This window comes from Rhinatrema bivittatum, chromosome 2 (genome assembly GCF_901001135.1).
Source record: "Rhinatrema bivittatum chromosome 2, aRhiBiv1.1, whole genome shotgun sequence".
Classification (NCBI taxonomy): domain Eukaryota; kingdom Metazoa; phylum Chordata; class Amphibia; order Gymnophiona; family Rhinatrematidae; genus Rhinatrema; species Rhinatrema bivittatum.
In genome coordinates, this window is record NC_042616.1 from 725,288,466 (window position 1) to 725,312,268 (window position 23,803).

General features: G+C 44.5%; 1 protein-coding gene across 2 annotated transcripts in view; it reads right to left on the reverse strand.

The window, feature by feature from the left end:
• Positions 1–23,803, reverse strand: part of AZIN1 (antizyme inhibitor 1) — a 268,902-nt gene that overhangs the window by 174,540 nt on the left and 70,559 nt on the right. For both annotated transcript variants that reach the window (XM_029591846.1, XM_029591847.1), the window contains exons 4-5: positions 17,663–17,836; positions 630–802 (exon numbers count right to left, since the gene is read on the reverse strand). In XM_029591846.1, coding sequence (XP_029447706.1) covers positions 630–802; positions 17,663–17,836 — 347 coding nt within the window. The remainder of the gene's footprint in view (positions 1–629; positions 803–17,662; positions 17,837–23,803) is intronic.

The following is a 23,803-nucleotide window of genomic DNA, read 5'->3' on the forward strand; positions in this document are numbered from 1 at the left end:
TTTAGGCATTTAATGGAATTTCTATTTTTCCTTTATTCCATTTCTGGGTTCTTTTTACACATATAGATGCCTAAAAATAGCATTCATAAGCTCTCTTTGGTATAAATAGTTCACTAATTTATATTCTGGTCAAGCGTCAATGCCTGTTAAATGGCACAATACGATTATATACTAAGTGACTTCTAAACATATAAAGATAGTACAATATGTGCTTTTCAACTTTCAGCTACAATAAAAAACCCTTCCTGGATCCCACAGAGGAATACTTACTTTCACATACTTCAATCTAAAATATATGAATGTATGAGATGGAAGATCAAGATAGATATATATATGTATATAAAAACTGGACCATTTTCACTTGAAGCAGTATCATCTACTTCACATTAAAACTAAAAAGAAAAAAAGATAGCACTGCATTGCAGTAGCATTTTAAATGTGTGGAACTAAGCACTGAAAACCAATTAGCTGTAAATTCTAAACTGTAAAAATCAATGCCTGTATTTACCATTCATGGCAAACTGATTTAAATAAATTCTCATTAAGATTTTCAACTCTTGAATCTTATAAAGGACAAACCACAACAACTTCCTAGGGGAAGAAAAATGCATGAACATATCTGCACTTACTTTGCATCCGGATGATTACGAGCAATTTTCTTCAATTCAGTTTCGTTGTCACAAGTCATGAGGTTTACCCCAATTTTTGCTGCATACTTTATCTGAGAAGCTTGCTTGCATGGATTTGTATATATAATGTTTTCAGGGGAAATGCCCAAATCTTGTACCAACATCATTTCATTCTGTGAAGAATGACAATTAATTTTTCCAATACATCTGCCAATGTTTTCCTGAAATTCATTCTTTAGGCAATATAACTCTCTAAATCACAGCTGTAATAGAAAATTTTCAATAACTCTTCCAGATATTTAAATTACCTTACTTGCTAGATACAAATTTTAGACAAAAACCTCTATAAGTTCCATGCTCTGTTTGAATGCCCAGTCCATTTTAGAAACAATACCACTTGCAAGGTTTCTCAAAATAACTTGCCTGGCTTTTTTGTTCTATTGGTTCCAGTTTCTTGGGACTCTGTTTCTATCCAAACGTTTGGATTTTTTTTAATTTTTTTTTTTAAATGGCCACTTTTCAGAATCTCCTTAGCCTACTTTCCAGGTAAGACACTTTGGAAATGCTTCACACTGAGTAACATGATGCCTGTCTGGGGCTCGAGGGTCAGCACAGCAGCAACTGAATTTACTTAGAACTATAATGATGTAGCTGACTAGTCAGGAGCCTTCCTTTAAATTTAAAGGAACAAAATCAAATGATCTGAATTATTTGATTACCAGCTTAATTTTACTAGTTTTTTTTTTCCTTCCCGCTCAACCCCAAGGGCTAGTACTACACTTTAAGCTATTGGAATCCATCACACGGTCATACAAATTCACACTTTCCAAAATCATAAAAACTTAAAGTTGGGTCTATAGTAGAAAATTAGAAAGTTATTTTCTGAGATCAGGAATAAATTACCTGTTATGTTCTACAGAAGTCATAACCTGCACCAACATCTGGAGAGCTTGCCAGAAAAAAAAAAAAAAACTTGAGCATGAATGGCATAGGACCTGCAAGACTTCTGACTAGCTGCCACGCAGTTTAATACTTGGCAAAGACAAGCTGGATGTATTTTTAAAGCTTTTAGTCCACTCTAGCTAAGACTGACTTTTACAAGCTATGAAGGGCTTATTCAACTTTGACAACATATGGTATTGGGAAAAAATTTGGAAGGACTGTCCGATTAAGGTGAAAGTCTAAAAAAAACAAAAAAAAAAAGGCAAAACAACTTAGTATACATGTGATGCAGCACAGTTATGATTGGAGTTTAGTATAAGGTAAAAAAGTTACCGGAGGTGAGATTGCAAATTTTTAAAGTGACATCATTGTAGCATTTGGAAACATATGATACCAAGCAATGAACAAAATAAACCAAGGAAGGGGGCTTCCCAATCTCCTCCTTCAAAAGAAACTCTCTCCAGCCAATGCTATGATCCCCTCTCTCAATCATCTTATTCTCCCATCCCTTAGGCTCACTCTCCTCTCTCAATCCCTCAGGCTCAATTCACTGCCAGAAGCTCTTCACACAATCCACTGCACTAAGGATTTTAAGAAAGCACCTCATTACTTGATTGGTCTAGCCAAGACTGTGGCCTCTTAATCTCTGAATATCCCTACAGCAGCTTCCATTAATTTCTGTTTTCCTTTAAGTCACTGTTTATTTTTATGTCACACTGGTAAACATTTCTGGGAACATTTTGTTTCCTCCACACCCATCTGTGAAACAAGTAGATTTCAATAAGCTGAACACAAATATGCATGTATGTCTGTTTGCCAGAAAAGTGCGATATACATTAAGCATTGTTACATGTCCGTAGCGGCATAAGCTATAATGGCAATGTTGGCACCAGAAAACAAAACTAAAAATGTTCTGCCGCAGATTTTTGTTTGTAATCACTGTCCGATGCTTCATGGATGAGAGTCCAACAATTGTCACCCAGCATGGAGGGATTCCACTTGCCTTGATACCATTTCTCCATTTTGACAATGTCTTGATGAAACCTTTCACTATGTTCATCACTCACAGCGCCAAGGTTGTCTGGGAAGAAGTCCAAGTGGGAATGAAGAAAATGTATCTTCAAATACATTTTGCACTTCTTCAATTTGTATACCTGAAGCAGATTTTCAACCTGTTCGACATAGTCTGCTGCCTTATAGTTGCCTAGAAAGTTACAAACAACATTCTTAAAGGCTGTCCACGCACCATATTCTGTACCTTGCAGAAGACCATCAAAGTGGCTGTCCAACACAGCTCGGATTTGTGGGCCAATGAAAACACCTTCTTTTATCTTGGCGTCACTTGTGTGTGGAAACATTTGCCGCAAATAATTAAAGGCTTTACTTTGCTTGTTCATTGCCTTAATGAAGTTTTTCATTGGCCCAAGTTTGATGTGCAAAGGTGGAAGAAATATCTTACTTGGATCCACCAATGGGTCGTGTGCAACATTCTTCCGCCCTGGAACCAACTTCTTGCGGGGGAGGCCAGATTTTTCTGACGTAATGCAAATCTCTTGCTCGACTGTCCCACTCACAAAGGAAGCAACAATACTTGATGTAACCAAGCTGCAGACCCAGTAGAATTGCAACTACCTTGAGATCACCACACAAATTCCAGTTGTACCTAGAGTACTCAGTGTGGTTCAGCAGTAGCTGCATGTTCTCATACGTTTCTTTCATATGAACGGCATGCCCGACAGGTATCAACGGATAGGTATTGCCGCTGTGCAGCAAAACAGCCTTCAAACTTAAGATTGATGAATCAATAAACAGTCGCCATTCTGTTGTGTCGTGGACACATCCGAGAGCACAAAACAGTCAGTTATATGATCTTTCTGTTCCCTCCATATCATTGGGATGGCAAACACCTTTCAGCCAAGCTCGACTACTGGCGCAAGATGCACAACATATATGAGGAGCCCTTGCTCTGTCCTGGTCACCAATTCTGCACCCGAACTATAACTCGCATGCCTTAATGAGTGCATTCATACTTCTTTTCTATGCTTTCAGAGTAAACTCACAACATGTAACAAAACGTGTCATGGCTATTACGACATCAACACGACATTTCGTAAAGTATATGAAATTAAATCCACAAGCTTTAAACTCAGTTTTAGCGATACGATTCGCTCATTCACACAGACATTGCTTAGGAGACTACTCATTGCTGCTGCTGCTGCTTATATAAGGCTGCGTCGTCATGGAAACAAGTTGGAATCTTGCAGCCGAGCGGGGGCTTGCCTGAGCAAGTTCTGGCATGATCAGACAGAGTTTCTTGGGGTATTTTAAAAAAAGTTAGTCTGTTGCATGTTAAGTTGCTTATGGCTGTCAAAAATACGACATGAATTTTAAAAATCATAAAAAGTGTCCAGCAAGAAAATATATGTACGTGATATGTTTAAAATTTCACAATTATTGTAACAAAAATTGGCTGTTTCTCAAAAACCTTACGGGATGTACAAATTTCGAAGTAATATCTGTGATCAGCATCAAAAAATCTATTTGGAACACTAAAAAGCCTGAAGGAAACAAAAACTTTGTTTACCAGTGTCATCCTTTGTTATGAATATTGCAATATGTAATCTTCTCCGAACACTTTTTGAAAAAATATAAATCAATTCAAATAATCCTTTGATGACCTTTGATCTGAGTTCAGGGAGCAAAGGGAGTCAGGTCTACTATATGAGATTTATGGTGATACTTAAGACACCGGGAAAGGGATGGAAGCTGACTCCTATTTGAAAAGGTGTTTTTACAAGAGGATGTTCCCAGGAAATGCATTTCTTTACTCTATAAGCTATTCTTGGTACATTGATAAAGGACCCCCCCCCCCCCCCGCCCCCTTGTGTTCAGCAATGGAATAAAGACTTTCCCTTGAACTTTGGTGAAGATGACTGAAAGCAAATCAGACAGGAACCCTACAAATTATCCCTTTGTTGCTGCAGGGTAGAATGGAGAAATTACTTACCTGATAATTTTGTTTTCCTTAGTGTAGACAGACTCAGGACCAATGGGTATTGTGCTCTTCTGCTAGCAGATGGGAGCCTGAGTCAGATTTCAAGCTGACGTCATCCTGGGTACACATACCCCTGCACTGCCCACTTCCTCAGTAACCTCTTCGAAAAGCCCATGTGGATATATCTTTGCTTAAATAACTTGCTTAAATTTGATTAAAACTTGACTGGTTCAACTGAATTCCAAACTGGAGACCACCAGTGCACTCAACCGATTAATGCAGACCCCAGACAACTGTGGGTGTCTTGAACTAAGGGTAGGCCGTGGCTTACCCGTATTTGCTTAGTCTCGAGGTTTGTCCTCCAAGGTTCTCCTTTTTTTGAGGCAGCCGTGGACGGAATGCCGAGTCCATCTGTCTACACTAAAGAAATGGAGAAATTACTTACCTGATAATTTCATTTTCCTTAGTGTAGACAGATGGACTCAGGACCAATGGGTATAGTGTACTCCTGACAGCAGTTGGGAGACGGAGTCAGATTTCAATCTGACGTCAGCCTACATATACCCGTGCAGGAAGCTCTGCTCTTCAGTATTCTCCTCGAAAAGCAATTGTGGATATATGTGTGTTTTAATAACTTGATTAATTTGGCTAACTTGATTAACTTGACTAACTTGGGCTGGTTAAATTTATTTCCAGCTGGAGACCGCCAGTGCACTCTACCGAAAAACACCAACACCTGGCAACTATGGGTGTTTTAACTAGAGGTAAAGCCCGGCTTACCCGTGCTTGTCTTGCTCTCGAGGATTGTCACCTGAGGTTTCCGGATTTTGGGGCAGCCATGGGCAGGATTGCTGAGTCCATCTGTCTACAGTAAGGAAAACAAAATTATCAGGTAAGTAATTTCTCCATTTCCTAGCGTGTAGCAGATGGACTCAGGACCAATGGGATGTACAAAAGCTACTCCCAAACTGGGTGGGAGGATGCCCGTGGCCCACTTAGCATTTGCAAGGGCAGTACTGTGCCCTCCCGGACCTGAACATCCAGGCGGTAGAACCTCGAGAAAGTGTGAATGGAGGACCACGTCACCGCCAACAGATCTCAGCAGGTGACACGATCTTGGATTCTGCCCAGGATACTGCCTGGGCCCTTGTGGAATGGGCCTTGACTTGTAGAGGTGGAAGCTTTCCTGCCTCTACGTAGGCCGCCTTGATTACTTCTTTGATCCAGCGGGCTATGGTTGCCCGCGAGGCCGCTTCCCCTTGTTTCTTCCCGCTGTGAAGGACGAATAGGTGGTCCGTCTTTCGAACGGATTCCAATCATTCCAAGTATCAGACTAGGAGTCTGCCGACGTTAAGATGGTGTAGGAGTGAGTCTTCTGAGTTCTTATGCTCGTCTGGAGATGGCAGCGAGATGGTTTGGTTTAGATCAGTGGTTCTCAACCCTGTCCTGGGGACCCCCCCCCCAGCCAGTCGGGTTTTCAGGATATCCACAATGAATATGCATGAGAGAAAATTTGCATACACTGCCTCCATAACATGCAAATTTTCTCTCATGCATATTCATTGTGGATATCCTGAAAACCCGACTGGCTGGGGGGGTCCCCAGGACAGGGTTGAGAACCACTGGTTAAGATGGAAATGAGAAACCACCTTCGGAAGGAAGGAGGGGACAGTGTGGAGCTGCATGGATCTCTGTGTGAATCAAGTGCTTGAAGTTCGGAGATGGGACGGGCTGAACATATTGCCACCAGGAATGCAGTCTTCAAGGTCAAGAGCCATAGTGACAGACTGCGTGTAGGTCTGAAGGAATCTCCTGCCAGGAAGTCTAGTACTAGATTGAGATTCCATAGGGGCAAAGGCATGGTGGTCGGATTTGCTTGACCCCCTCTCAGGAAACAGGAAATGTCTGGATGGGATGATAAGACTGATGCCGTCCACTTTGGCTCTGAAGCAGGCCAGCACGGCCACCTAAACCTTGATGGAGTTGAGAAACAACCCTTTCAAGCCATCCTGCAGAAATTCCAGGATCATGGGGATTTTGACTGTCTGCAGAAAGATGTCACGGTCTTCACACCAGGCTTCGAATATTCTCCATATTCGTATGTAGGTTAAAGATGTGGAAAACTTGCGTGCTCGGAGAAAGGTGTCAATCACTGCCCCCGAGTATCTGCTCTTCTTCAGGCGAGTAAGAGAGAATAGAGTTGGGTCTTCATGGAGGATAGGGTCCTTGTTGGAGCAGGTCCCTGTGTGGAGGTAGACAGAGGGTTCCCCGCCAGAAGTCTTCGCATTTCTGCGTACCACAGCCTTCTTGGCCAGTCTGAGGCCACTAGAAGTACTAGCCCCCTGTGGTGTTCTATCTTCCGGATGATCCCGCCCAGTATTGGCCATGGGGAAAAGGCATACACAAGTCTTCCTGTGGCCAAGTCTGGACGAGGGCATCGATTCCCTGGGATTGTGGTTCTCGTCTGCAGCTGAAGAACTTAGGCATTGGACTGGGTTGCCAGAAGATTCATGGCTGGTGTTCCCCAGCAGTTTATGATCAACTGGAAGGCTGTGGTCAAAGCAGGAGTGCAGGGCTAGTCTTCAGGTAGGTTTCTTCTTTAAATTTCGGGTTTTGTTCTTTAATTTTGATCTAACGTTCTGAGAGCGTGCAGATAGTCCCTAACTGCTATGGAGATGGAAAATACTGAAGCACTGCACTTCCTGCAGGGGTATATGTACTAGGGGCTGACGTCAGATTGAAATCTGATCCGTCTCCAACTGCTAACAGGAGTACACTATACCCATTGGTCCTGAGTCCATCTGCTACACGCTAGGAAATCAGACATTTCCTTCACAAAATTTATGAAGGACAAGTCCTCTGGAGGAGAACGCTTCCTACTTTCAGTGGGAGGTGGCAGCGATGGTAAATCGGTGTCTTGAGATGAATCATCAGTCCAGGTCTCATAGGGATCAGCACTTGCCCTCTAGGACCCTGAGGGTGGGACGATGGTATTCCTGAAGGTACTGGTCTAGGATCTGAAGGCATCGAGGGAAGTACTGCAGGCACCAATGAAGGCATAGAGGGCATCGATGGATGGATCGGTGGTGCCGATGAGCACATCGGCATCGATGGTTGAGGCATCGGCAGGACTACCGATGGAGAAATGCGGAACAGTGTTTCTCCTCCCGATGACAAGGTAAGTGGGGAAGGCACCGGAGCCATCGGTGACCCAGGATCCATCGGTGGAAAAGCGGCTATGAGCGCTTCCATCTTTGAGAGCAGTGGTGCCAATGCTGATGGAATGGGATCGATGGTCTGTTACGCAACTGACACCGATTTCAGCGCCGGGGGACCTTGGAGTCTATGCATCGCCTTATCGATGGCCTCCTGAACCATCCGGTCCAGTTCTTCACGGAGACCTGGAGCAAGCAGCCCAGGCTCTGGAAGGGAAGAAGGAGGCAGAGGCATAGCTGGAGGGACCACCGTTAAAGGCGGAGTCGCAGCTCTCGATTCCTGTCCGCGTGAGGGTTGCCTCGGTGACCCGGTCGCAGAAAGGGTCCATGCCTTTTCTGGACAGGGTTTCTTCGATGGCGGCTCGGACGATGATTTTCCTTCATCGATGGTCCGAGACTTCCGGTGTTGATGCCAATGTTTCTCTCTACGATCCCCTTGGTCCTAATGGGAAGTAGAGGTAGTCTAAGGCCGAGAAGTCGTTGACGCCGGACGGTCACTGGACAGTGGCCGATACTGGCGCAAAGTGGACGGTGCCGGTTCAGACGACGTCAATGCAATAGACGGCGTCAGAGTTTGAGAATGGAAGAGAAGTTCCATTTTCTCCATTCTGGCCTTGCGACCTTTTGGTGTCATTAAAGCAAATTTGGTGCAAGTCAGGACATCATGCTCGCACCCGAGACACATTACACAGACTTTATGCGGGTCTGTTATGGACATGGTGCGAGTACAGTCCGGGCACCAACGGAACCCAGACGCCATGGCCTTTGAAAAATTTAGCCGCAGTGCAGTCGATGGCCAAACTCGATGGGAGTCTACCGAAAACGGGTAAAAAATTTAACCGGAGTACCGTGGAGTCAAAAATTCAAGAGAGGAACCCCTGTAGGGTATGAAAGTTTTTAGTAATTTCGTGACGAAAATTCCTGTCAGGAATCTCCGTGGAGCTCCTTAACCCGTGTGGCTACTGCTGCGCGGAAAAAAAGAGGACTGAAGGGGGGACCCCTGCTGGCTGCAGGTTTAGTGCCATGCTGGGCATGCCCAGTAGGTGCCAGTCAAAGTTCTAGAAACTAACAAAAGTTTTCCGTGATTCGGCTCCATCCTCTGTCGTCACCCATATGTGAGGACTACCATCCTGCTTGTCCTGTGAGAAAGCAAAATTGCTTACCTTGTAATGTGTTATCCCAGGACAGCAGGATATAGTCCTCACAAATGGGTGGCATTATCAGATGGAGCCCTGGTACGGAAAACTTGTCAAAAGTTTCTGGAAACTGTTGGCTGGCACACTGAAGCTACTGAGCATGCCCAGCATGCCATGATATTCTCAGCCACAGGGGCCTCCATTCAGTCTCGTTTGTAGCAGTATGCATCAGCCAAAAAAAATAAAATATAAAATATATCGGACCCAATTCCGCGGGGTGGCGGGTGGGTTCTGTTAAGACTACATCCTGCTGTCCTGGGATAACACCTATTACAAGGTAAGCAATTTTGTTTTATCCCAGGATAAGCAGGATGATAGTCCTCACATATGGGTGATTAGCAAGCTACAGGCTGAGTCATTCTTACATTATACCAACAGCATACAACCTGTGCAACAAGCACAACAACTGGTGTACTGCTGGAAAAAATGAGGCAGCCTGAAATCACAGCAGGATGGATGTAGAAGGAGTTTGTGTTATACTGGAAATAAGTTCTTTAAGACAGATTGTCCAAAGGCTGAATCTTGCCATCCTTTGTCCAAACAATAATGAGCTGCAAAGGTGTGAAGGGAATTCCATGTTGCAGCTTTACATATGTCAAGAATGGGCATTGAACGATAGTGTGCTACTGATGTAGACATAGCCTTTACTGAATGTGCTTTTACTCGCCCCTGGAGAAGAATGTTTGCTTTTTCATAACAGAATTCGATACAGTCTGCTAGCCAGTTAGAGAGTGTTTTCCTAATGCAACTCCTGGTTTATTTTTGTCAAAAGAAACAGAGAGTTGGGTGGATTTCCTATGGACCGCCGTGCGGTTCAGGTAAAAAGCAAGCGCACATTTACATTCTAAGGTGAGTAAGACTCTCTCCCTGGTGAGAGTGAGGTCTTGGAAAGAAAGTAGGCAAGACTATTGACTGATTGATGTGAAAATCTGTTACCACTTTTGGTAGGAATTTGGGGTGAGTGCAGAGGACTACTCTGTCATGTAGGAACCTTGTGTAGGGTGAATATGTGACGAGAGCTTGTAACTCACTGACCCTCCTAGCTGATGTAATGGCTACTAAGAAAAATACTTTCCATCAGGTCGATACTGTAACGTGCGGTTGAAGATTTCCCGTCTGTAACGTGCTGGGAGCGCACAATTCGGACGCGTAAGGCGATCCAGCGATACAGTCTCCAGTTTCACGCGTCCTTAGCGCTTCTTAAAACAGACGCATAACCCTTTCCGCACGCAGCATGTATATGATATGTAAATGAACGAATTAGCTGTATAATGAAGGAATTAGCTATTCCCCTCCGATACTGTGACGCCCGCTCAGATTATCTCCTTTGTAACCCGCTATTTTGCCGCGTCCTTAACCTGTTAGTTTACCGCCTACCCTCTACTTGGTGTTAGTGTGGTGTTCGAAAATGAAAACGGGAATAAAGTGTAAAAAATGGGGGCGATTTCAGCGCTCAAGGCCCTGTCCGGTCTCCGGTGCAGCCCCAGTCCTGTCCCCTCCTCCCGAAGCGCAAAAAAAAAAAAAACAAACCCGAAAAAGTAGCAAGGCTCGGGCCTGCTACGGTAGTCCCTTCTCCCTTCTCCTCTCCTCCCGATTTCGGCGCCAAAGGCGGCCGGGTGGGCGTGCATTCATCCAGGCAGAGGGAGCCGGCGGCGAAAGCGGCCTCCGGCTCCCTCTGCCTGGATGAATGCACGGCCCCCGCCGGCAGTGAATGAATGCCTGTGCGATTTCGGCGCTCAAGGCGTGACGTCACGTCATGTGACTGCCTTGAGCGCCGAAATCGCACAGGCATTCATTCACTGCCGGTGGGGGCCGTGCATTCATCCAGGCAGAGGGAGCCGGAGGCCGCTTTCGCCGCCGGCTCCCTCTGCCTGGATGAATGCACGCCCACCCGGCCGCCTTGAGCGCCGAAATCGGGAGGAGAGGAGAAGGGAGAAGGGACTACCGTAGCAGGCCCGAGCCTTGCTACTTTTTCGGGTTTTTTTTTTTATGCTTCGGGAGGAGGAGACCGGACGGGGCCAGGGCAGGTGAGCGGGGGCTGGGGGAAAGTTTGCCGAGCATCGGGGAACATAACTGTCCACTTCCTGGTACCTGTCATTTCAAATGACATTTGAAATGACATTTGAAATGACAGATACCAGTGCGGCCGTGAAGCGTTAGGCCCACGAACCCAGGATACTGTATAGGCGCTCTATACAGTAAAATGGGTTGCGCGGGCCTAACGCTTGCCTAAGGCTTCGCAGCCGCGGCATGCATTTGCATGCAATTTGAAGAGAGTATCGAGCGGTAGGTGAAGAGAACTGTGCGTGCGGGGAACGAGGGTGCGCCTGACACTGCCGCACTGTTTCTACCGCGGCCTTAGAGTATCGATCTGCATGTAAGAAATTTTTCATCACAGGAATATAGAGGCTCCAACGGTGACCGCATGAGTCTTGTTAGTACTATATTGAGGTCCCATTCAGTGACCGGTGGTCGAATGGGAGGCTTAAGGTGAAGTAAGCCTCTCATAAACTGACTTATTAGGGTTTGCGCTGTTATTGGCGCATACCCTATGCCCTTGTGGTATGCCGCTATGGCACTTAGGTGTACCCTTACAGAGGATGTCTGAAGACCAGAATCCGAAAGGTGGCATAGGTAATCTAATAAAGCAGGAGTGGGGCAAGAGAAAGGGTCAAAACCTTTTTGTGTGCACCACTTGGTAAATCTAGTCCACTTAAAGTGGTAATATTTACGTGTGGAAGGTTTTCGTGAAGCTACGAGAACTTGAGAGACTTGTGTCGAAAGATTAAGTGGTTGCAGAGTTAAGCTTTCAACATACAAGCTGTCAGGGCAACAGTTGTCAGGTTGGGATGGCGCAACTTGCCCTGATTCTGAGTTATGAGAGTGGGCACTGTGCCCAGGCGAATTGGTTCTCTGATCGAGAGGTCGAGGAGTATGGGAAACCATACTTGTCGAGGCCAATACGGGGCTACAAGGATCATTGTTCCTGTTGTAGCTTCACGAGAGTTTTGGCTATGAGCGGAATTGGAGGATACGCATATAGAAGTCCTGTGTTCCAGGGGCGAGCAAAGGCATCCCTGGGGAATGCTTGTCGATGGAGGGAGCAGAACCTTTCCACTTTGTGATTCAGTTTGGACGCAAAGCGGTCTATGGTTGGGCGACCCCAGCGTTGAAAGATTTTGCTCGCTACAGGTGAATCCAGAGACCATTCGTGGGGATGGAAATGTCGACTGAGATCGTCCGCTAGGACGTTTTCTATGCCTGTCAGATAAGTTGCTCGTAGATGTATGGAATGCTCTAGAGCCCAAGCCTAAATCTGCACCGCTTCCTGGCAGAGCAGATAAGAGCCTGTGCCTCACTGTTTGTTTATATACTACATTGCTACTGTGTTGTCCGTTTGAATCGGCACAGTCTTGTTTGAGAGGCAGTCTTTGAAGGCATAACAGGCATATCGCATCGCTCGAAGTTCCAAGAAGTTTATCTGACACTTCATTTCGAGCGTACTCCACGTCCCTTGTGTTTGAAGGTTGTTGACATGAGCTCCCCAACCCACGTTGGAGGCATCTGTGGTCAGGATGACTTGCGGATTTGACTGTTGGAATGGGAGACCAGCTTTCAAGGCTGTTTGATTTGTCCACCAGTGGAGTGAAAGGCGTAATTGGTGGGTGATTTGAACTGTGTACGACAGTGGTTGGAAAGCTTGTAGCCATTGAGATTTCAAAGTCCACTGAGTTCTTCTCATGGCTAACTTCGCCATAGGGGTAATATGTACTGTCGAGGCCATTTGTCCTAGTAGCACTAGAAGTTGATGGGCAGATGTGAACTGGTATTGGGTTATAGAGTTTGCCAAACGTGCTAGATTGTTGGCAAAGTCGTTTGGAAGAAAAGCTTTTGCCACTGTGGTGTCGAGGTCTGCTCCGATGAATGTGAGGAGTTGAGACGGCTCGATGTGGGATTTTTGATAGTTGATTAGAAATTCTAAGGAGTGTAATAGTTTTATTGTGCTTTTTAAGGCAGACAGACCTCCCTCCCTGGATGGACTTCTGATTAGCCAATCGTCTAGGCATGGAAAAACATGAATGCTGTTTTTTCTTAGATGTGCAGCAGTCACTGCTAGACATTTTGTGAATACTCGAGGAGCAGAGGCAAGGCCGAATGGTAGGACTCGATACTGGTAATGTTTTCCCCACGATGAATCGCAGATACTTGCGATGTGTGGAAATTGGTATGTGTGCATAAGCGTCTTGAAGATCTAGAGAACAGAGCCAATCTCCCCGTTGAAGCAAAGGAAGGATGGTTCCCAGAGATACCATCCGCAATTTTTCTTTTTGAAGAAATTTGTTGAGATTGCGTAGGTCTAAGATAGGGCGAAGGCCACCTGTTTTCTTTGGCATTAGGAAGTAGCGGGAACAGAACCCCTTGCCTTGTTGAGACCGGGGCACTGGTTTGATAGCCCTGGCAATCAGCAAAATAGAGAGTTCTACTTGGAGTTGATGTGTGATGACCATGCTTGTCCAAAGTGGAATGGGTGGAGAATGCGGGGGTATTGTTTTGAATTTTAGACGGTAGCTCCGATTTAGTATGGCTAATATCCATTGGTCTTTTGTGATGAGACTCCATTGGTGTTTGAAATGATGACGTCGACCTCCTACTGGCAAGTGGAGCATAGAGTTGATGGAAAGGCTTCTGTTCTCTTGATTTATTTCAAAAACCCGCTGCTGGATCAATTTGTGGTGGTGGTGGGTTTTTTGCTGTTTTGGCTGGCGTGAACGTCCCCTTTATGGTGGACGGTATGGACGCGCTGAAGAAGGTGGGTAATATCTTCTAGGTCTATGGAGGGTCTCCTGGTGTCCCTTCTAGTTGATTTTCTTAGGGAGGATGGCTGATCTGATGGTAGCTTGGAGAGTTGGCGGAGTGTCTCGTGATGATCTTTTAACAGAGACGGTAGCCTGAATCTTTTCTCCGAAAAGATTGTCTCCAGTACAAGGGAGATCTGCCAATCTTTCCTGGACTTCTTGCCTGAGGTCCGAGGCCTTAAGCCAAGCCCACCTTCTTGCATTAATTGCTGATTCTGATAGGCGAGTTGATGTTTTAAAAGCATCATAAGCTGCCCGTACCTCGTGTTTACCAGATTCCAGCCCTTTTATAATAAGTGTGTTCAAAGCCAATTGTTGCTGAGGGAGATCAGCAATACCTTGAACTTGTTTCTACAAGTTCCTTTGGTACTGTGTCATATAAAGCTGGTATGCCACAATGCGAGATACCAGCATGGATCCCTGAAAAAACTCTCTTCCTAAGGTATCTAGGAACCTTTGCTCCTTTCCTGGTGGGACAGAAGAGTGAGGTTTCTGTTTCCTGGCTTTTTTCTGAGCAGATTCAACGACTACCGAGTGATGAGGCAGTTGGGGCTTTTGGAAACCTGGAGCATGTTGCACCAGGTATGTGGCATCTGTTCTTTGATTCACCGCTTGTACTGAACAGGGATGTTCCCACATCCTTTGTTGAAGTTCTAAAAGGACGTCATGGATTGGGATTGCCATTACCTCCTTTGGTACATCCACAAATTGAAGGACTTCTAACGCCTTGTGTCTTGTGTCCTCCTCCGTCACTAATTCGAAAGGAATTGTATCTGCCATTTCCTTAATGAAATTTGTAAAGGACAAATCTTCAGGAGGGGACTTTCTCCTCTCTTCTGGTGGAGAAGGCTCGGATTGTAGTTCTTCTGACTCAGTATCAGAATCGACATCCTTCCAGGGAGTATACTGAGGATAAGGCGATTCAGGATCCTCTGGTTGTATATGATGCTTTGTTTTGAAAGCAGATATCGATGGAATCTGCTTTGGCAACATAGGAGGTAATGAAGGCATCGATGGAGAATCGATGGGCCTCGATGGGAACCGATGTCTGGTGTCACCCGATGGACTGGGATGCATTGGCATCGATGGTTTTTCTGCTATTCGATGACGGTGAAGGCCTGATGGCCCTGGGACTAAATCAGAGTCCCTATTATCTTTTTCAAATAACCCAGGGATTGGAATGGAAGGAGTCACCGGTGGATAGGGTGGCATCGATGGAGTCAATGGTTGCGCATTGGTGGTACCGGCGTCGTCTGTGCCGGAGGAATTATTCCTATTCAAGGCGTCGATTTTGTTCAGCAAAGGCTGAAATATCGACGGATCAGATATCGATGCGGGAGTCAATGTCGGTACCAATGGTACGGAAGGAGGCTGGAAGTTTCGAAAAGCCTCGACCATGGCCTGGCGCTGGACCATGGCAGTCACCTCTTCCCTGGAAACTGGGACTGGGTCCACTGTCACTGGGGAAGGTAAGACCCGACCCTGGCACTTCCACAACTGAGCATGGTGGCACAGTCTCTAACACAAAGCCCGGTGGAGAGTGCCTCGGTTCCTCGGGTACGGTAGGGTGTGTTGGTTCCAGTACCCAGACTCATTTGGGCATCGGCTCGATGTCCTTCGACATCGATAGCTGTGTCTTTCCATCCGATGGGTCGGTGGAACAATGTCGATGGTGTCTTTTTTCTCGATGTTTTACGACTGAGGGAGGTGTTATTCTTGGAGACCATGTCGATGACGATGGGGTTTTCTTAAACTCCTCCTCCATCTTGTTCAAACGGGCATGCCTGCCCTTTGGTGTCATCTGGGCACATGTTGTACAAGCCCGGACATCATGGCCTGATCCCAGGCACAAAACGCAAACATAATGTGGGGGTCTGTAATCAACATAGTCCGGTTACAATCTGGACATTTCTTGAATCCGGAGGCCATGATAAAAAATTAGGCCAAGTAACAGTCGATGACCGGCAGAAACCGATAGTGAGGGTGACCGGAATCGACCAAAAAATGATTCAAAAAATGTACTCACCGAAACTATGATGAAGGGAGATCAGATGACAATTTGTGACTGAAAATGTTTTCTTCCCCGAGGAAAAAAGTGAGGGAAATTTTCCCAGAGCTCCTGATCTGCTTTGCTTACAGCAAGGGAGACCCCTGCTTTGCTTACTGAAGGGAGACCCCTGTGGCTGAGAATATCAGTAGGTTCAGTGTGCCAGCCAAAAGTTTCTAGAAACTTTTGACAGAAGTTTTCCGTACCAGGGCTCCATCTGATGATGTCACCCATATGTGAGGATTATCATCCTGCTTGTCCTGGGATAATACACCTCTCTAGTTTCTTTGATATTTACCGCACTCTAAGCATGCACTGTAACCAAATTTTTAACCAAACCTTGTATATAGTACCCAATATATACATGCTTATATCAACAGTTATGCTCGTTCTGCATATGTTATGCACCTTTCTCTGTTTGACATTTAACCAAATTGTTCTATGTATTTTCTCTATCATTATTATATGTTCTATGTAAACAGATACGATGTGCATACGGTTATCTGTATATAAAAACACTTAAATAAATATATTTTATTCCATAATATGGGCCCTGCTGTTATTGCCTTTTCCCTGTTGAATAGTAGTGGCAGACAGCAAACTTGTTTGATCAGAGGTTTCTAGATGGTGTATACAGATGTAATCTAGTACCTAACCATGACTCACTATTGTAAATTGTGCAATGGAGTAAAGTGAGTGCTTAATATGATATCCTATATTGTATCAGTAGCCAAGATAGTTTAACATTGGTGTTATATGATCATATTTGCATGTACCTTTTAAGATGCTTGCTGCAGAATTCTGCAGCAACTGAAAGGTCTCATGGTATTATTCGGGTCTCCAAGAAATAAAGTTACAAAAATCTATGCTGGCAAAGCTCAAAGTTTGGAATTCTAGCCTAAAATCATTGGTTCTAGTTTGAACCTTCAGAAGTCAAGAGTGGCTCTAGTCATTCTTTGATGCCTTCAGCACCAGCTTCGTGGAACCAGATATTTTCTTCATTATAAGACAGCAGTCTCCTTTCATGAAGCTTGACAGGCCTCAGCAATATCCTAAAGCAGATGCTACACTGAGCCACACTGTATTCCTCGCCAAGATACTTGCAAGTTTCATGATAAGTACATCTTATCTCCAGTCTGCACATTACTGGCCTCTATCAGAAAAATCAATATGAAATCCAAAAGGGAAGATATTTCAAAGGACAGACATCCTATGAAAAAAGGGTTTCAAAGCCAGGAATGCCTATCAGAAAAATGTCAGAGAGGGGGCCAAAGAAGAAAAACACAGAAAAAGAGACTGAATCCTAAAAAAAAAAAAAAGGAAAAAAAAACCCACTAAAGAACATGTTTGTCCATAAAGAGAAGTTTAAAGTAGTGCAACTGGTGCAGTTAAGAAAAAAAGCCATTACGTCTGTTCTTGATGCAAAATGCAAATTGATAAATTATGAAAGTGTGGGGACATGGAACTGCTGCAGATGGAGAGGACCCTTTAAGTTTTCCTGGAAAGCCCTAGAAATATGTTGTGTCAGGGCCATCAACTGAAATCACCCCAGATGGAACAAACACAGAAGGTTCCAAGCCACATAAAAAGTGAAGAAAAGCCCAAGATCAAATTGGGTCTGAGGCATGCAGCACGAAAGTTTGGCCAATTTAGATGGGTCCTGTGATCCATATGTGTCATTCTATGTTTATTCTTATGCTTTTATATTTACATTATAATCTAGAGGCAAATACATTTTTAAGGCTCTACAAATTCATGGAATTAGAAATTAACACCACTCACTTTACTAGCACACGCAAAGCCAGTTCCAAGAGCTGCCAGAATTTCAAGTACAGCTGGAGTGGGATTACATTTTACAGTGTAGAACGGTTTTACATGAGCCACCACACTGTGCCACTGGATGTTTTTCTTCACGATTTTTCCAAGATCACCCACAAAAAAAGCATTTTTTCCTGTCTGTAGGAGAAAATTTAGATAGGATAATCAGAAATAAAACTTGTATTGCATACGATTACATTAAGGCAAACAATGGATTATGTATATGGTTTAAATTTTTAACAGACCAATAAATGAAATTATATTGGAACGGAAGATAAAAGCAAGTTTGTTTACCATAAACTGTGTTTTCCGTAGATAGCGGATGAATTAGCCATGCTGTCTGGGTACGTCCTCCATGCCAATAGGTAGCGGAGCTCTCCAAGATTACCCAAAGTCTTTTGGTGAGGTGTTCCTTCCTGCATATTCCCTTGCCGCCTCGAGGCTCCTCAGTCCGCGTCAAAGCAAGACGATATGCAATGTCGGAACTGTCCTAGGAGGCGGGCAGATCAGCATGGCTAATTCATCTGCTATCTATGGAAAACACCGTTTACGGTAAGCAAACTTGCTTTTTTCCATAGATAAAGAGCTGAATTAGCCATGCTGTCTGGCAGTTCCCCGCTTAAGTATTGAGCGTGTTAATCCATGCAAGTTTGTAGGTAAGTTATCACTCAATACAGAATAAGAGGCGGACAGTTCTTATAAGTTCGTCAAATTAGTTAAAGAAGTGTTTTTGTCTAGGATTATCCGCCCCATCTTTGCGTCATCCCCCTCCTGTTTGTCTAAGCAGTAGTGGGATGCGAAGGAGTGTAGCGAGGACCATGTGGCTGCTTTGCAGATATCCAAGAGAGACATCATGGAGGTGAGCAATGGAAGCAGCCATCGCACGTACTTGATATGCTTTGGGTGTGGAAGATAGCGATTCTGAACTTTGATAGCAGAAACGTATACAGTTGGAAAGCTAGGATGACAACATTCTTTTGGAAACAGGAAGTCCTGGTGCGTTTGGATTGAAGAAGAGGAAGAGTTGCGAGGCTCTGTTAGAGAGTGTGTTTCTTATAGTACGCAAGTGCTCGTTTACAGTCCAATGAATGGAGACGCCGCTTGCTGTCATTTGCGTGCGATTTCAGATGGAAAGTTGGTAGGGTTATGGTTTGATTTAAGTGAAAGATGGAGATCACTTTTGGAAGAAACTTAGGGTGTGTACGCAGCATAACCTTGTCGTGATAGAATTCAAGGTAAGGTGGATAGTGCACCAAGGCTTGAAGTTCACTGATTCGCCTCGCGGACGTGAGGACGATTAAAAATAGTACCTTATCTAGGATGACAAGTGTCCAGTGGTTCGAAGGGTGGTAACATAAGTTGTTCCAGAACTGGGCTGACATCCCATGGTACAGGTGGTTTCTTGATCGGGGGTCGTAGATGTAGTACGCCCTTCATAAACCGGGAAACAAGAGAATGACAGGCTATAGATTCTCCGTTGAGGGGAGTGTGATAAGCTGCTATTGCACTGAGTTGAACACGAAGAGGCGGTGGCCAGACCTTGCATGTAGAGCAGGTGGAGGTAAGTCAGAAAATGTTCTGGTGGACATGCGAGTGGGTCTGTGTCCATGGAGGAACACCAGGAGGCATAACACTCCCATTTGCGCTGGCAGCTTAGTCATGTTGATGGATTCCTGGATGCGATTAGAATATCTTCCAGTTCTGGAGAGATGTTTAGGTTTTGGAATGAGACCCTTTCAATCTCCATGCAATGAGATTCAAGGATGCATAAAGTGGATGGAGCATTGAGCCCTCCTGCTGGGTGAGGAGGGTGGGGTTATTTCCTAGAGGAACTGGTTTGCAGATCGAAAGTTGAACTAGGTAGCTGTACCACGGTTGACACGCCCATGCTGATGCGATGAGGATTAGATCAAACTTGTCCTCGATGCTTCTCTGTACTGTGTGAGAGATCAGAGGAATGGGAGGGAACGCATAAAGGAGGCCTTGAGACCAATCAAGGAGGAATGCATCTTGACCAATCGGCGTGCGCTGGGGTATACTGAGCAAAAATAGGTCGACCTACTTGTTGCGTTCTGTTAGAAAGAGGTCAATTCGGGAAGACCCCAAATCGAGAAAATTCGATTGGTGACATCTTGATCTAGCTCCCATTCGTGTGGGTGAAAAATTCTGCTCAACTTGTCTGCTTTGGAATTGTTGATTCTCAGCAGGTATGTGGCTTGTAGGGAGATTCCCTTGCTGTGGGCCCAGTCCAGAATCTCTATCGCTTCTTTGCAAAGGTTCCATGAACTGAATCCTCCTTGTTTATGTAAAACATTGCTACTTGGTTGTCATGACGACATGGTGCTGCAGATTGTGTTCGAAAGCCCGAAGGGTATTCTTGATAGCCCTCAGTTCCAGAAGGTTTATGTGATAATTGCGTTCGTGGTTAGACCACAATCCCCGAGTCTGAAGGTTGGTAAGATGGGCTCCCCACCCTCTGGGGGAGGTAGCCGTGGTAAGAACTAGTTGATGGTGAGGGGATCTGAGCGGTGAGCACTCTGTCAATGTCACTGGAGTTGATAATGGACTCGAACTGAGACCATTGATTCTTCAGGCCCCATTATAGGCAACGGATGTGTAGTCTCGTGTGCGGAACCATGTAGGTGCACGCTGCCATATGACCCAGTATGGTCAAGACTTGATGGGCTGAAGTCTTCGTAAGGTTTAACAGAAGTTGGGTTAGTGTAGTGAGAGCTAGTGATCGAGGTTGCAGCAGGAAAGCTTTGTCTTCAATGGTGTCTATAGAAGCTCAGATGAAGTCCAACGTCTGGGTAGGTTGAAGGTACGATTTTTCGTAGTTTATAAAACGACCCAGATTGTCTAGGCAAGTGATCGTGTGAACTAAATTGTCCCGGAGGAGAGAAGGATTGGGGGCCACTAACAGCCAATTGTCGAGATAAGGGAATATCTGAACCCCCTGCCGGAGATGTTCCACCACTACCGCTAGACATTTTGTGAACACTCTGGGGATGGAGGAGAGACCGAACGGGAGAACCTTGTATTGAAAATGTCTTTTCCGCTTGAAAACAGGTAATTCCAAGATTTGGGATGCAATGGTATGTGGGCATATGCATCTTTTAGATCTATGGAGCATATCCAGTCCATGGGCTGTAGGAAGGGAAGAATGGATTTGAGAGAAGTCATTTTGAATTTCTCTTTCTGTATGTGCTTGTTGAGGCAGCATAGGTCCAGAATATGTCAAAGCCCTCCAGATTTTTTGGGGATGAGGAAGTATTGTGAAAAGAATCCCTTCTGATATCGGGATGGAAGTAACTCCCGTATACAGTGTTGCTGAAATAGGTAGTTTACTTCTTGAAGAATTTGAAAAGAAGTTGGCTGTAGAGACAAAAACTCACAGTAAAAACTTTTTAAAATATATCTGAAGCAGAAAGCCTGAGCAGGAGTCAGTTGGACTGTTAGATGATCGAGGGGTTAAAGGGGCACTTAGAGAAAATAAGGCCATCACGGAAAGATTAAATGATTTCTTTGCTTCTGTATTTACTGAAGAGGATGTTGGGGAGGTACCCGTAATGGAGGTTTTCATGGGTAATGATTCAGATGGACTGAATCAAATCACGGTGAACCTAGAAGATGTGGTAGGCCTGATTGATAAACTGAAGAGTAGTAAATCACCTGGACCGGATGGTATACACCCCAGAGTTCTGAAGGAACTAAAAAATGAAATTTCAGACCTATTAGTAAAAATGTGTAACTTATTAAAATCATCCATTGTATCTGAAGACTGGAGGATAGCAAATGTAACCCCAATATTTAAAAAAGGGCTCCAGGGGCGATCCGAGAAACTACAGACCGGTTAGCCTGACTTCAGTGCCAGGAAAATTAGTGGAAAGTGTTCTAAACATCAAAATCACAGAACATATAGAAAGACATGGTTTAATGGAACAAAGTCAGCATGGCTTTACCCAGGGCAAGTCTTGCCTCACAAATCTGCTTCACTTTTTTGAAGGAGTTAATAAACATGTGGATAAAGGTGAACCGGTAGATATAGTATATTTGGATTTTCAGAAGGCGTTTGACAAAGTTCCTCATGAGAGGCTTCTAGGAAAAGTAAAAAGTCATGGGATAGGTGGCGATGTCCTTTCATGGATTGCAAACTGGCTAAAAGACAGGAAACAGAGTAGAATTAAATGGGCAATTTTCTCAGTGGAAGGGAGAGGACAGTGGAGTGCCTCAGGTATCTGTATTGGGACCCTTACTTTTCAATATATTTATAAATGATCTGGAAAGAAATACGACGAGTGAGATAATCAAATTTGCAGATGACACAAAATTGTTCAGAGTAGTTAAATCACAAGCAGATTGTGATAAATTGCAGGAAGACCTTGTGAGACAGGAAAATTGGGCATCCAAATGGCAGATGAAATTTAATGTGGATAAGTGCAAGGTGATGCATATAGGGAAAAATAACTCATGCTATAATTACACAATGTTGGGTTCCATATTAGGTGCTACAACCCAAGAAAGAGATCTAGGTGTCATAGTGGATAACACATTGAAATAGTCGGAACAGTGTGCTGCGGCAGTCAAAAAAGCAAACAGAATGTTGGGAATTATTAGAAAGGGAATGGTGAATAAAACGGAAAATGTCATAATGCCTCTGTATCGCTCCATGGTGAGACCGCACCTTGAATACTGTGTACAATTCTGGTCGCAGCATCTCAAAAAAGATATAATTGCGATGGAGAAGGTACAGAGAAGGGCTACCAAAATGATATGGGGAATGGAATAGCGCCCCTATGAGGAAAGACTAAAGAGGTTAGGACTTTTCAGCTTGGAGAAGAGACGACAGAGGGGGGATATGATAGAGGTGTTTAAAATCATGAGAGGTCTAAAACCGGTAGATGTGAATCGGTTATTTACTCTTTCGGATAGTAGAAAGACTAGGGGGCATTCCATGAAGTTAGCATGGGGCACATTTAAAACTAATCTGAGAAAGTTCTTTTTTACTCAACGCACAATTAAACTCTGGAATTTGTTGCCAGAGGATGTGGTTAGTGCAGTTAGTATAGCTGTGTTTAAAAAAGGATTGGATAAGTTCTTGGAGGAGAAGTCCATTACCTGCTATTAAGTTCACTTAGAGAATAGTCACTGCCATTAGCAATGGTAACATGGAATAGACTTAGTTTTTGGGTACTTGCCAGGTTCTTATGGCCTGGATTGGCCACTGTTGGAAACAGGATGCTGGGCTTGATGGACCCCTGGTCTGACCCAGTATGGCATTTTCTTATGTTCTTATGATGAACACCTTGATGTTTGACCGTTGGATGCGGGAGAGATGGAGGGGATGTGAAGTTGAGAAAGTATCCATCTCGTATTATAGCGAGGAACCACAAATCTGATGTTATGGTACTCCATTGTGAAAGAAAGTGGGACAGCCGTCCTACTTTCTGGGTGGGTTAGCTGTGGCTGGGTTTTTTAAAAAAACTTTCTGGTTTTTGGGTGGTTGAGGGTCGGCAGACTGGCATGGCTGATGAGGAGCGCATGGACGCTGATGTGAAGCTGGTTGCTGGTAAGGCTGCTGGCCTTATTTTAGTATTGCTGGGGCCTATAGGTGGTGTAAGGATGATATGGTCTTCTAGGGTAAGATTTTTTTTTATACGAACCGAAATAATATCTAGAAGATGATAGCACTGCCACTTTCTGTTCTTTCAATTTTGAAACAGTTTCTGTGAGTCTATCCCCGAACAGGTTGTCTGGACGACAGGGAAGATTGGCAAGCTTCTCATGTACGTCATCTCTTATGGCGCTTGCCCTCAACCATGCCAGTCTGGCTGCTATGGTGTTAGCTGTGGTTTTGGCAGAGGTTTCAAATCCCTCGTAAATAGAATGCACAAGTTGCCGAAGGCCTTCCTCCATGTTGTGAAATTCTAGTGGAGGGGTGTATTCTGAACCTTGTTGTAAAATAGGTTTTAAGTTCTGCAGGCACTTGAACAGATATTGAGCCACGTAAAATTGGTGGTTTTGAATTTTTGCGTTTAGAACCCGATTGGAAAGCTCTCGTCGCGAAGTCATCTAGAGACTTGTCTCTTCCTGGTGGATTATTTG